The sequence below is a fragment of the Coenobita brevimanus genome, chromosome 74, assembly GCF_032717465.1.
Source record: "Coenobita brevimanus isolate Jiangsu-jjx chromosome 74, ASM3271746v2, whole genome shotgun sequence".
Lineage (NCBI taxonomy): Eukaryota > Metazoa > Arthropoda > Malacostraca > Decapoda > Coenobitidae > Coenobita > Coenobita brevimanus.
Genome location: NC_137027.1, coordinates 19,837,180 through 19,850,660, shown reverse-complemented (window position 1 = coordinate 19,850,660; position 13,481 = coordinate 19,837,180). Strand labels below are relative to the sequence as shown.

The 13,481-nt window shown below is 42.0% G+C and overlaps 1 protein-coding gene across 1 annotated transcript in view; it reads right to left on the bottom strand.

The window, feature by feature from the left end:
- LOC145407797 (DNA helicase MCM8-like) overlaps positions 1–11,887 on the bottom strand; it is a 258,985-nt gene extending 247,098 nt beyond the window's left edge. The window contains exons 1-2 of the mRNA XM_080278660.1: positions 11,395–11,887; positions 9,261–9,389 (exon numbers count right to left, since the gene is read on the bottom strand). Of these exons, the coding sequence (XP_080134786.1) occupies positions 9,261–9,389; positions 11,395–11,887 (622 nt within the window). The remainder of the gene's footprint in view (positions 1–9,260; positions 9,390–11,394) is intronic.
- Positions 11,888–13,481: the final 1,594 nt, after the last annotated feature.

The window sequence follows — 13,481 nt, the reverse complement described above, 5'->3', positions numbered from 1 at the left end:
AGGTAAAATATTTATAACTGTTCACATACACTGTATCTTATATACTGGCATGGGCGTCCGGAGGGGGAGGGGGCAAGGGAGGGCAGTTGCCCCCCCCTTGGAATTTGACGGCTTCAGTTCTTGTTCAAGGATGATTAAGTGATTTGAGTCGATCCATGCATTCTGTCATTATGCATTTGATGTAAGTCATGTAACTCATGTAAGTAAATGCCTTTGCCTATTTGGAGTGTGTGTACTTTGATAAAACTGCACATATATGTATAATTTTTCTTATTTTGCACCCCCTTACAAAAAATCCTGTGGACGCCCCTGTGTACTCCTACTATATCAAATCCAAGTATGCACATAGAACTTAAAGACCTTATGCAGGTCGTTTATGTCTCCGTTGGTGTTCCACCTCGTAATCCATTTGGTGACGATCCTTGGTGCCGGGCCAAGTCGCTGAGCGATAGCACGTATAGATAGCCCACTATTGCGCAGAGTGATGATGCTGCCTCTCAACTCTAGGTTTTGCTCCTTCCTGTTCATACCGTATTTTCCCAGGGACTGGTAACCCCAAGATCCATATGATGCAAAGAAATCTCGGATGGTTTCCTCCCTCCTTCCATCTCTATCAGTGTCAGACATGCGAGTCAAAATTCTAGGTCTGATGCAAACATTTCTGAAAAATGGTGGGAGGACTGGATATTACGTACGGTAATAGTAAATATCAAAGAAACTAAGTCTTTCATCCTCTTCAGTGTTTATTATTACGATTATAATATTATTAAGAGAGAAAACAATTTATTGATTTAATTTTACTAATCATCTATCTATCTATCTATCTATCTATAGCCCGACGCCCTAATTCCGCGAAGGGTGGCCGCAGACAAAACGCCTCCAAGTCGCTCTGTCACCCACCATTTGACTACCCTCCCCCCAACTCACCCCCCCCTCCCTCATATACCTCTCAACTCCATCCCTCCACCTCATCCTCGGTCTACCTCTCCCTCACCCTCCCTCCACCTCACCTACATACACCCTCTTAGTCAGTCTTTCATTCTCCATTCTCTTCACATGTCCAAACCACCTCAGTGTATTTCTCCTAATCTTCTCAACCACATCCACATCCACCCCATAGCGTTCCTTCACTTCTTCATTCAACTTGTCCCTCCATGTCACTCCACATGTTCCTCTCAAGTAACTCATTTCCACTCCTCTCACTCTTGACTTGTTCCCCTCTTGCAAGGTCCATGCCTCGCTTCCATATGTCAGGGTAGGGATCACAATACTATCATGCAATGACTTCTTAACTACCATACTCACCTCCCTATTTCTCATCACTGCTTTCAGTGTACCAACAACCTTCCTTCCCTGCTGTACCCTTTCACGCACTTCATCTCCCAAAGTTCCATCCTTACTCATCACACTACCCAAGTACTTGAATGCACTCACATTCTCCATATCCTCACCATCCAACCTAACTGCACACTCTGTGACTTCATTCCTCTCAAAACACCGTAACTTTACTTTTGTTTACATTAACTTTCCAATTCCTCCTCCTACACACTGTCCCAAATTCATTCACCAAACCTGGCAACTCCCATTCATCTTCACTCAACAGTACCAATCATAATTTAAAATAAGACGCTTATCCATGTTCTGGTCGCATCCGTCACTTATGTGATTAACCCCTAGCTTATACAAAATGTAAGGAGACCTGACCATCCATGTGTTTCATAGCTTACTCACGGGACACAGGTGTGCTATACTTTCATCATCTATTTAACTAAACAAGTGTAGTTTGAAATTAAAATGTCAATTGCAATGGACAAGGCATATTATAAAATGTTACCTATCAGTGTTTCCTAGCTATGACTATACAATCATAGGATGTATTCTGGGTTAATATAATACTGTGTTACCTAACAACATTAATTCATGTGACATGGGAATAATGTAATAATAAAATCGCTAGTCTTTTACATATATAGAGGTATGTGGATTACATATTTCATAGAAATATTGGTCGTGATTATAATGAGATAGGGAGACGCTCCGTCAATGTCCGTTACCATGCCTTAGATGTATTCTCTCTCTCTCTCTCTCTCTGTCAGAGTGTGTGTGTGTGTGTGTGTGTGTGTGTGTGTGTATTTACCTATTTGTAGTATACAGGAATTGAGCAATGCTCGTGTTGTCCTGTCTCCATATCCACATTTATCAAGTCTACCTTTACACACATGAATGTTTTTCTCATGCACCACCTCTTTGTCTAAGTCGTTCCAAATATTTTAGTATTTACCTAATATAAACAATTGTGATATACATGGAATGTACTATGCTCGTGGGTTTCCGTCGCTGTTTCTCATTAAGTCGAATTTAACTTTAAACTCGTTTAAGTTTTTAGACTGGACGATCTCTTTGTCCAGGCTATTCCATAAGTCTATACTTCTGTAAGGAAAGCTATATTTCTTGATATCCTTCAAGCAGCTTGACTTTTTCAATTTCATTCCATGTCCTCTTGTTGCTCTCTTATCCCATATAAACAGATCCTCTTTGTCAATTTTATCTACTCCCACCATGGTCCTGAACAACGCAATCATGTCTCCCCGCTTTCTCCTTTCCTCTAACGAAGGCAAATCCAGTTTTTCCAACCTCTCTGTGTATGACAGGTCTGTCAGACTGGGGACCATCTTGGTTGCTGTTCTTTGTATTCTCTCAATCTTGTTTATATCTTTCTTTTTGTGTGGGGACCACACTACCGCTGCATATTCTAACCTGGGGCGGATCATGGCCACTATCAATTTTTTCATCATTTCCTCATCCATATAATGAAATGCTACTCTTATGTTAGTCAAGAGCTTATAAGTCTCTCCAACTATCTTGTTAATGTGCTTTTCTGGTGACAAACTATCTTGGACCAGCACTCCCAAATCTTTCTCTTCTCTCCTTTTTGTGATTAATTCATTACCCAAAAAATAATTCAGTGATGGTCTCCTGGTACTTTTACCCATTTCCAATATTTTACATTTCTTTACATTAAATTTCATTTCCCACGTCCGGCTCCAATTGTGTATCTTATCCAAATCCTCCTGCAGTATTTTACAATCCTCCTCAGCCTCTATCTTCCTCAAGATCTTTACATCATCAGCAAACAGACTTGCATAACTGTTCACTCCATCTACCATATCATTTACGTAAATTAGGAACATTACTGGCGCCAACACTGAGCCTTGAGGGACTCCACTTGTTACTTCCCTCCATCCAGACATCTTTCCCTTTATTACTGTCCTCATTTGTCTGTCTCTCAAAAAGTCTCTCATCCATTCCAGAAGTTTCCCCTTTAGTCCTCCAATATATTCTAGTTTCCACATTAGTCTCTTATGAGGTACCTTGTCAAAGGCCTTCTCTAAGTCTAAGTACACACAATCCACCCAACCATCTCTCTCCTGTACCACATCAATCGCTCTTGAGTAAAAGCTCAACAAGTTTGAAACACATGACCTTCCACTTCTGAATCCAAACTGACATTCAGCCAAAATATTCATCTCTTCCAGATATTTTATCCATCTGTCTTTCAGGATTCTCTCACACAATTTTGCGACCATGCTGGTTAGAGACACTGGTCTATAATTCAGGGGTTCTTCCCTGTTTCCTCCCTTGTAAATTGGTACCACAATTGCCCTCTTCCATTCTTTTGGCACTTTCCCCTCTTCCAGTGAGCATACAATTAAGCTGTGAATTTTATCCGCCAGTTGTTCTCTGCATTCCTTCAGTACCCAATTGGAAATTCCATCAGGTCCTGGGGCTTTCCTTACATCTTGAGTTTCCAGTAATTTATACACTTCCTGTACCTCCACTTTTATATCCTTCATCACCTGAACATTTCTAATCACTCCCTCCCCTGCCACAAGCTCCTTTTCTTTAGTGAAAACTGACTGGAAACGTTTGTTCATTATTTCTGCTTGCATTGCCGCATCCTTAAAGACCTCTCCTTCTACTTTCAGCTTGGTGATTCCTTCCTTTTGTTTCAGTTTGCCATTAACAAATCTATAAAACAGTTTGGGTTCATCCTTGCATTTGTCAATTATATCTTTTTAAAAATTCCTTTCTTCTTCTCTACGTATTCTTGTGTATTCATATCTTGTTCTTTTATATTCTTCCTTTGTTCTGTCGTTACCTCTCTTTCTCCAATTGCTCCACGCCTTATTTCTATCTTTTTTTGCTATCATACACCTTCTATTAAACCACTCCTTTTTCCTGTTTTCTTTCCCTCTTACTCTTGGTACAAATTTTTCCACTCCCAAATTATAGAGGTCTAGAAAGATATCCCACTTCCTCTGTATCTCTCTTGTTTCTCTGAATTTTCTCCAATCCGCATTTTCAAAAAAGTTTCTCAATCCTGTAAAATTTGCTTTCCCAAAGTTGTATCTTCCCTGTCTATGAAGCTCGTCTCTTGGCTCAACGTTTCCTATTAACATCTGGAACTCAATGACCACCTGATCACTTTTTCCCAAAGGACAGAGATATTCTAATGATTCTATTACATCGGGTTCTTTGGTGAACAGTAAATCCAACCTTGCTGGTGTGTCCTCACCTCGAAACCGTGTCTCTTCTTTGACCCATTGCGTCATCACATTATTCATTATTATATTTAATAACATAGTGCCCCACGAATCCTCGCTGCCTCCCGAGTACCATTCCTCCCAGTTCACCTCTTTACAATTAAAGTCACCCACCAAAATTATATTATTGCTTTTCTCAATTATTTATTCCAAGTAGCTGGCCATATCTGACAACATCTCATGGTATTCATCATCCTTCCATGCTCTCGTCTTTGGCGGAACATACACTACCGCCATATCTCTCTTAACATTCTCTCCAGTTTCTAATTTCATATATATCACTTCAGCCCTGCCTTCTCCCATTTCCACAGTATCTACATTTATGTTGTTCTTCACTGCTATCATCACTCCTCCTCCCTTTTTTTCTTTTCTGTCTTTTCTCCATAGTTTGTATTTACCATCTCCCAAATGAACATCAATACCTTCTCTTAATTTGGTCTCTACAAAGCACATGACATCAGGTTCATGTTCCCTCAAGAAATCATTAATTTCGATCCTTGTCGATATGAAACCATCAACATTAGTATATATCACCTTCAAATTATTTTTGACGTTTTTAATACCCTCTTCTCTCCTACTCTCTGTCCGTACCACTTCCTCAACTTCTGATCTTTCACAACCATCCCCCCTAGTTTCCTTCACTTCTATTTCCTTAATTACCATTTCCTTACTTTCATATCCAATACTCTCCAAAAAAAAGTATTACGTTCTTCCTCCGTCCTCTTATCATTTTTTTCCTTTACTTCTTCCTTTAATGATTTTAAAACTTCTCTTTCTTCTTCATTCAGATCTTTTCTTATTATAATATTTTCCATCCCCGCCTCTTTGCTTAATTTCCAGGTCACTTTAAGTATCTCATTTATTACACTTTCTGATGTAAACTTGACTCTCATTGGTCTTGTTTCCCCTTTCTTATAAGGCCCTATCCTCTTTACTTCCTCAATTTCTTTTACCCACTTGTCTCCTTCGGGGTCAATCTTGCCTAATATTCCTCTCACCATGTTCGTGTCTCTCTCGAGTCTTGCGAACCTAACCTTTTCTTCCTCTTCCCTGTTTCCAAATACTACCACACATCTGTTCCTTTCTACAGTTTCTCTCACTATTTTCTCTTTTTTCTTCAGTATTTTCACTACATTTTCTTCCATTTCTTTCTTGTTCATTTCCCTTTCTTCCTGGATGATCTCTCTTAAGCTGACCACTTCTTTCTGTTCTTCTTCTACGTGTGCCCACTTTGCCTTATGTTCTTCTAATACATTACTCACCTTCTCCGTTTTATTAGTACTCTCTTCTAGTTTCCTCCTCAGTTCAACATTTTCCCGCTTCAAATTCCTAATCTCTTCATTGGCCGTTTCATTGGACTGGATCAGACTCTGTATGGTGGTTTCCGTATATACTGACACATCCTTTATCACTAGATTCTCTACTTTCTTTTCGAGTTCACTAATCCTCATAATTAATGTTTTCACCAGGTCCATGACATTGGTATTAGCATCAAATCCTTGAAATTCCATTCCCTCAATGTTTACATTTTCGGCCATGTTAAATGTACCGGTAAAGTACCAAAACAGCTGTTACCGAATAAACCACAAACATTCATGTATACTATAGGCAACAAATCTTTACATTTTTGGTAGTCTACTAACAATTCATTATTTTAAATTTAAAGAAAGACCCTAGGAGACAGGACAGACAAAATTCCCGAAACTACTCAAGGTTAGGAGCGATGGCTAGGACGTCTGCTCTCTCCGGCTGCTCGTGTGTGTGTGTGTGTGTGTGTGTGTGTGTGTGTGTGTGTGTGTGTGTGTGTGTGTGTGTGTGTGTGTGTGTGTGTGTGTGTGTGTGTGTGTGTGTGTGTGTGTCAGACACGTGAGTTGAAATTCTCAAACTCTGAACCCCAGATGCTTTGGCATTGGCAGTGCTGACTGTATCACCAAATTCTGACCAGAGCTGTACAGTACCCCTCTGACTTTTGGCAATGTTTTCAGGCCAATCTGACATATTTAGACATCAAAACACATATAGGAATATCCAAAGTAATGGTTAACACCAAGAAAATCATGAAAAAAAAAAAAAAAAAAATGAAATTTAAAAAGCACACGACCTATACACATCTGTATGGACAGTACCCTTCCTAATTCTGGCACTGTTTCCAGGTCAATTTGCCATATTTAGACATCAAAACACACCTAGGATTATCCATATTAATGCTAAACATTAAGAAAGCTTGCATAAACAACGAAAATCTACAAGAAAAATGACGGCGGTCTGAAAATCTGTTGTCTATGATGAGTGACTGCTCTCGTGGCACAAAAAAAATTCCATGGCCAATTATGCCACTGGAAATTGGTAATATTGGTATAAATCGTATACCATCATCTTTGCTGGTGTTTATACAGTAGGATACGCTAATAAAAACACATAAAACTGACAAGTCAAAGTGCAGAAAAATAGCAAGAATAATGTGTTCTGGAATAAAACTTACCTTCATATAACTTCCCACCATCTTAGTGAAAAGCTCTGCCAACACCTTCCAAAAGTTAAGCATAAGTCTAGATGCAGAATTTCATTAGCTTTCTCGTGGATTTTGCAGAATTTCAACATGACCAATAGTAGTCGAATAAATAGCAGAAAACTTTGAAAACTCACAAGTCAGTGTTATCACCATGGAAGAGGGTAGGGACTGAGGGAGTGAGGGGGGAGATGGGAGGATATGAAGGAGGGATGGGAGGGGGGGAGAAGCGAGGCTGTGGGCATGTTTCTCCCCTTTCTGTGAACAGGCGGACGGGCACCTTTATCATACACTTACTCGTGGCTTGCAGTCTGTTAGACGCCCGGTGGCCATGCAGAAACATAACTCACCGTGGCCAGGGGACTTTTGACCTTCGGTAGAGAGGTGGAAGGCCGCTGTCGCTGAACACGTACTCGTGACTTGTTATCTGTGTTCGATGGAGGTGGCAATTGGGAAAGACTTGGCTCCTGTGGCCATGTGATATTTGACATTAGGTGGGGCATGTGTACGGGTGTTCTGACACCACTTGTGGGTAACAGTCATATTACTTGGGTGCTGGTTTGTTGGGAGTGATAGGACGAGCGCGCAACTTTGACCATTCAGTATAAGGGTGAACGGACATTTTAGCTCTGGCTGTGGGTTACGGACTACTTCCCCTCACAGCTCAAGCCCAGCGGCCACAATACCGAATGTTTGAACACATTGGCTGGCCAGCCAAAGTTATAGGGGACTTTTATGTCTGGATAACAGCAAGTAATTCTGGATAATGGTTTAATAGAGCCAAGGTAAAGCATCAGGATAATGAACACATCTGGATACTAAGCGTCCAGATAAATGAGAGACTACTGTACTTGATTTTAATCTTTTACTCATGGGTAATACTGTAGGAAAGTTTTTAGGATAGAGGGTCGAGACGCACAGCTAAGGGTGGTGACATATTATCCGGCTCAACGCCGAATGGATAGCAGATTGGGGGTACCAACGCAATATTCAACATTTTTGCAATATCTGACAGGGGGTTTGGCTGAATTAAGCCTGATAATTGAGGGATTACTGCACTTCATCATGCACAAGAACTGTATCAAACCTTCAGCTCAGATCACCCATCACCAACACACTACAGAATAACTTTGTGGTACAGAATGTGTTTTATCACTCTGTCCAAATTATTCTAAAACCTAAACAGTACCATACTTTACACTTCTGACATACAGTAAAATCTTAATTATCCGGTGTAATTCAGCCAACCCCCATGCCGGATATTGCAGAATGCCAGATACTGCAAAGTATCCCCAATCAGCTATTCATTTGGCATTGAGTCGGATAATGAGTTACTATCCATCTCCACCCACTATCGTAAGCTCTTTCCTACAATATAACTTAGAGTAAATGATTAAAATTAAGTACAGTATAAAATACAATAAAGTACTGATACAATGCCAGTATGTATAGTACAGAATAGCGTACATAATATAATCCAAATCACACTGTACTGACCTAGCATTGGCATCAACGGAGGGTAGATATGCACACGTATGTCTTCACTATACAGTAATCAGTGCACTAAGACACAGAGCAATGAGGGGCCACAAGGCTAGCCACAGCACTGCAGCAATGAGCGAGAAATGGGAGGCCACAAAGTCACAGCACTAGGGTTTAACCACCATGTGGGTCACAAAAACTGAGTGCACAAATACGTCCTCACTGAACAGCACCCATGGAAGTGACTGAGAGAGCGATGGTAGGCTCCGTGCACTGGGTGAGTGCCACTCCCACAAGGCACTGTGATTGGCTGACGCACTGCAGGGTCCCGTGTCTGAGCCACAGGGTAAATTGCTTCCTGTTTCTGAGACGGATATTGCATAATTTTGCCAGAAATTGCTTTAATAAAGCCAAGCAAAAAGCACCAGATACTGCAACAATGGATAACTGAGTTTACTGTATAGTGCATATACATTAATTAGAATTACCTTTACCCTCTCAACCTTGAGTTGGAAAACATGCATTGTGAACTAATACAGTATACTCATCACTCGTCATTTCTCTGTGCCATTCATCAAACTGTGTGTGCTTACACCTGACCTTCAGCATCCTACACCCTCCAAATCATCTATATGTTATCATGTGTATTTTGAATTCATTCCCACCTTCATTCATGTAGAGTTGCCAGCATTTATAGGGTGTGGGGACAGGAGGCAGGACCGCAGAAATACGAGGTTGTGAAGAGTCCACATCACGAGAACTATGGGGAGTGGGTGGCGGCAGCATTCCACCACCTGTGGAGTAACATTTGTAAGTCTCTCCCAAACATTACAATCATGGTCTTCATTGTTTCATCTTAATTTTCCAGGACCATAATCCAAAGAGATGGGTTGTTATTGTTTTAGCACCAGACTAATCTGAGCATAAACCTGTCTGACAGTAGGATGAATGTCCTTCTCCTACAGTCCACCATCTTACTTCTAAGGGATAGGGAGGGAGTAGGGGGACACTTGTATAGCCAGGTTATACTGGTGCCACAATGTGAAGGCGTCCCTCTGCAGTACCAATGGGGAGTGTATCATCCATTAATAAGAAATAGTAAATAAATAAGTACATTAGGTACCCACAGTATGAGAATACAGTAATCACTCTAATATCCGGACGCCCAATATCCGAACATCCCCACTATCCAAACATAAGAATGTTTCATACTGTACTTTTTTCCATGCTATACTTACCTCATTTCACTCTTTAATGTCCTTTATTGGTGTGAATAGGGTGTTAGGAGCTATGCATGTGCAGTAGGAAGGTGTTTTTCTGAGTTAGGCTAGGTTAGGGTCCATAAGTACCAGTCCAGGAGCCAGTCACCAGAATGTTTATTATTGTATGAACCTACTTCTAAACCCTCATTTTATGTTTCTTTTGCATTTATTTCAGTCATTTATGTGCCTTATTGGTGTGATTTGGGTCTTAAATAGGTGCTATGCATGTCCAGAGGGAGTTGTATAGGTGTTTCTCTGAGTCGGGGTCCATAAGTACAAGTCCATAAGCTGGGGCCCAATATCCGGACAGAACCAATATCCGGACCTACCTATGGCTCTATTACGTCGGATATTGGAGTGATTACTGTATATGGGTAGCACCGGATGGCGCGTACTAGGAATTCACGTACTCAGAATAAATAAACTTATGAGAAAAATTACATATGGGCAGCATCCCCCTTCATGGGCAACCCTTGAGACTCCTTTCAGACCTAAGTAGTGTACTATACAGGGAAACTATCTAAGACATATTACCTAAGATACAGTAAATTAACAAGATTATGGCTTAACTAAATCAACAAGGATATGACTTAACTATACCAACAAGAATATGGCAGCTCACCTTAACCCAAGAGGACAACATTTTTGATGGAGGTAAGAAAGGGATCCAAGGCAGGATGAGGCACCTAGTGTGCATCTCCTGAATCACTCACCACACAACCCGATACATTACCTTCCTCACCACGCTCGCCACCAGCACTTTCGACATTTTCACTACCTAATGCATTCACTTCATTCATAAACCCTTCAAAGTCTACTTCTGACATGTCAGATATTGCATCCTCCTCTTGATCCTCCTCAGGATATGGCTCTTCTGATGTCGAAGGGAGTGATTCCTCACTTTCTTCAAGCCCAAGGTAACAGGTGATGAGGGTTTGCATCCGTTTGTTTACTTCCTGGTTGTGCTTGTCTGTGTAGTAGCGGAAGGTTCTGTCCAGTGAAGCCATCATCTCCTCCACTCACAACTGACAGCAGTCGATGTCTTTGAATTCTTCATTGAATTTATCAAGGGCACACAGTACCCGGCTGATCTTCATCATGGACAAATCTTCACTCTACATCACTGGTGTTGCTGGCTTTTCTGCTACAATCTCCTGCTCTGAGTCAGCCTCATCCACTCACTGCACGACTTCCTGGGGTTCCTGCTCCATTGCTGTCAAATGTAAGCCCCTGATCTCCTCCAGCATGACAGCCTGAAACCCGGGCACAGCTTGTGCAGTTGTGAGAATGGCTGCCTTGGCAGAGGCCAGGGACTGAAAGCTGCTTCCCGGTGCAATTTCACACAGGTGCAGTACAAGGAAGCGCCAAGCATGGTTAATTGTTGTAATGGTTATATCTCCCCAAGAGGACAACAGGAATGTGATGGCATCCTTGAGGCTGAATGACCACCAAAAAGCCATAACAGTCTTATCAGGAGTTGAAGCTGGTGGTGCGGATGCTGTGCGTGGAGTGGGTGAAGCGGGTGGTGAGTCCAAACCATCCTTGGCGTCCATGACATCACTTCCAGTTGTGTCCAAGTCAAGAATTGCCTGCAGTTCCTCATAGCTGTCGGTCTTGCTGCGGAGACGATCGTAGAGGCGTTGGTGGTATACCTGCTTTACCATTGCAATTAACTCCTGGTCTGGAGGTTGGATGAGAAAGGTCATTCTGGGTGGCAAAAAAACAATCTTGCACTCCTTGCTGAGGTCTGCTTGCCAGGTTGGATGACTTGGGACACTGTCGAGGACAAGGAGCACCTTGAAGGGGATGCCAAGTTCCTGGGATTTAGCCATGGCATCCGGGATGAAGTGCCGCAATAGCCACTCGGAAATGATGCTGCTCGTCATCCAGCCATTAGCGTTGTTGTACCAGTACACCCCGTTATCATCCATGCAGCGAAGATTCTTGTAACATCTGGGGTGTGCTGCGGTATGAACCAAAACAGGCTGCATCTTGTGTGAGCTTGATAAGTTCACGGCGAACATGACCATTATCCAGCTCTTGTCCATTTTTCTCCCCCGGGCCTGGCGCTGCTGTTTACTGATACATTATCCAGCTCTTGTCCATTTTTCTCCCCCGGGCCTGGCGCTGCTGCTTACTGATACATTATTCAGCTCTTGTCCATTTTTCTCCCCCGGACCTGGCGCTGCTGCTTACTGATATAAGCAGACTTCGGCATAGCCTTGTAGTATAGGGCCATTTCATCTACGTTGTAAATTTGATGCCTGCTGTAGCCATCCTCATTGATTATCCCCTTCAGGATGGCAGGATAGAACCTAGCTGCCATTTCATCCGCAGATGCACACTTGCTGGTGAGGCGACCTTCCTTTTCAGGAACTGGCATATCCTGTATAGGCTTTGAAGGGTTTCTTTACACCAAGCTTCACAGATGCAGATTTGTAGAAAATCTTAGCCTGGTCCCTGATGTAGTACCTGTTCAGTGGAACTCCTTCCTTCTCCTTCCTATGGATATATGTTGCCAGGTACCACTCCATGAGAATTATTGCCCAGTTGGTTAGCCTGCTTCTCCTGTCCAGTGCCGCCGTCCCATACGTCTTAATTATTGCCCAGTTGGTTAGCCTGCTTCTCCTGTCCAGTGCTGCCGTCCCATACGTCTTAACAGTCTTCTTTATGGCCTCCCTGTTCACTCATATTATTCGCACTGTCGATTCCGCCAAGCCGAGTTCCTTCCCAATAGCGGTGTTGCCCTTCCCACTCCCTTTCTTCCAAATGACTTCCATCTTCATGGCATGGGTGATGCACTTCTTCCTTCTCGAGGACGAGGCAGACATCCTGGCTCACAAAATACAGTAATCCCTCCACTATCCGACGTAATAGAGCCAAAGGCATGTGCGGAAAGTGGTCCTGTCTGGATACTAGGCACCTGCCTCCTGGACTTGTACTTATGGACCCTAACTCAGAAAAACACCTATACAACTCCCTCTGGACATGCACAGCACCTATTTAAGACCCAAATCACACCAATAAGGGACATAAAAGACTAAAATAAATGCAAAAGAACCATAAAATTAGGTTTTAGAGCTGAGTTTATATAATATTAAACATTCTGGGTACTTACAACAAGTCCCTGGCTCCTGGACTGGTACTTATGGACCCGAACTCAGAGAAATACCTCCCTACTGCACATGCATAGCACCTAATACCCTATTCACACCAATAAGGGACATAAAAGAGTGAAATGAGGTGTATACAGTATGGAAAATACAGTACAGTACAATAGGAAACAGTCTGGGTACTTATAGCAAGTCCCTGGCCATCTCAATGAATAACCGCCTCCTCTCAGACTCTGACAGTAAGAAGGATTTCCTGAAGCACTTGTAGTACACTGTTCATGAAGTCTTGCACTGAACTTAGTCATTTGCACTCAGAAGTCCATTCTCTTAACCCTGTGCACTCTTGTCTTACTTATGCTCCATTGTAACTTTATGAAATAAGTGTTGCACTCTGCACTTAAAGTCTTTGCAATCATAAATCCATTTTCTAAACATAACACACTCTAGTTAATTTTAGCTACATTGAAAGTCTATTAAATCAGTCTCTTTTCACTCAGAATTCTAATTTCTT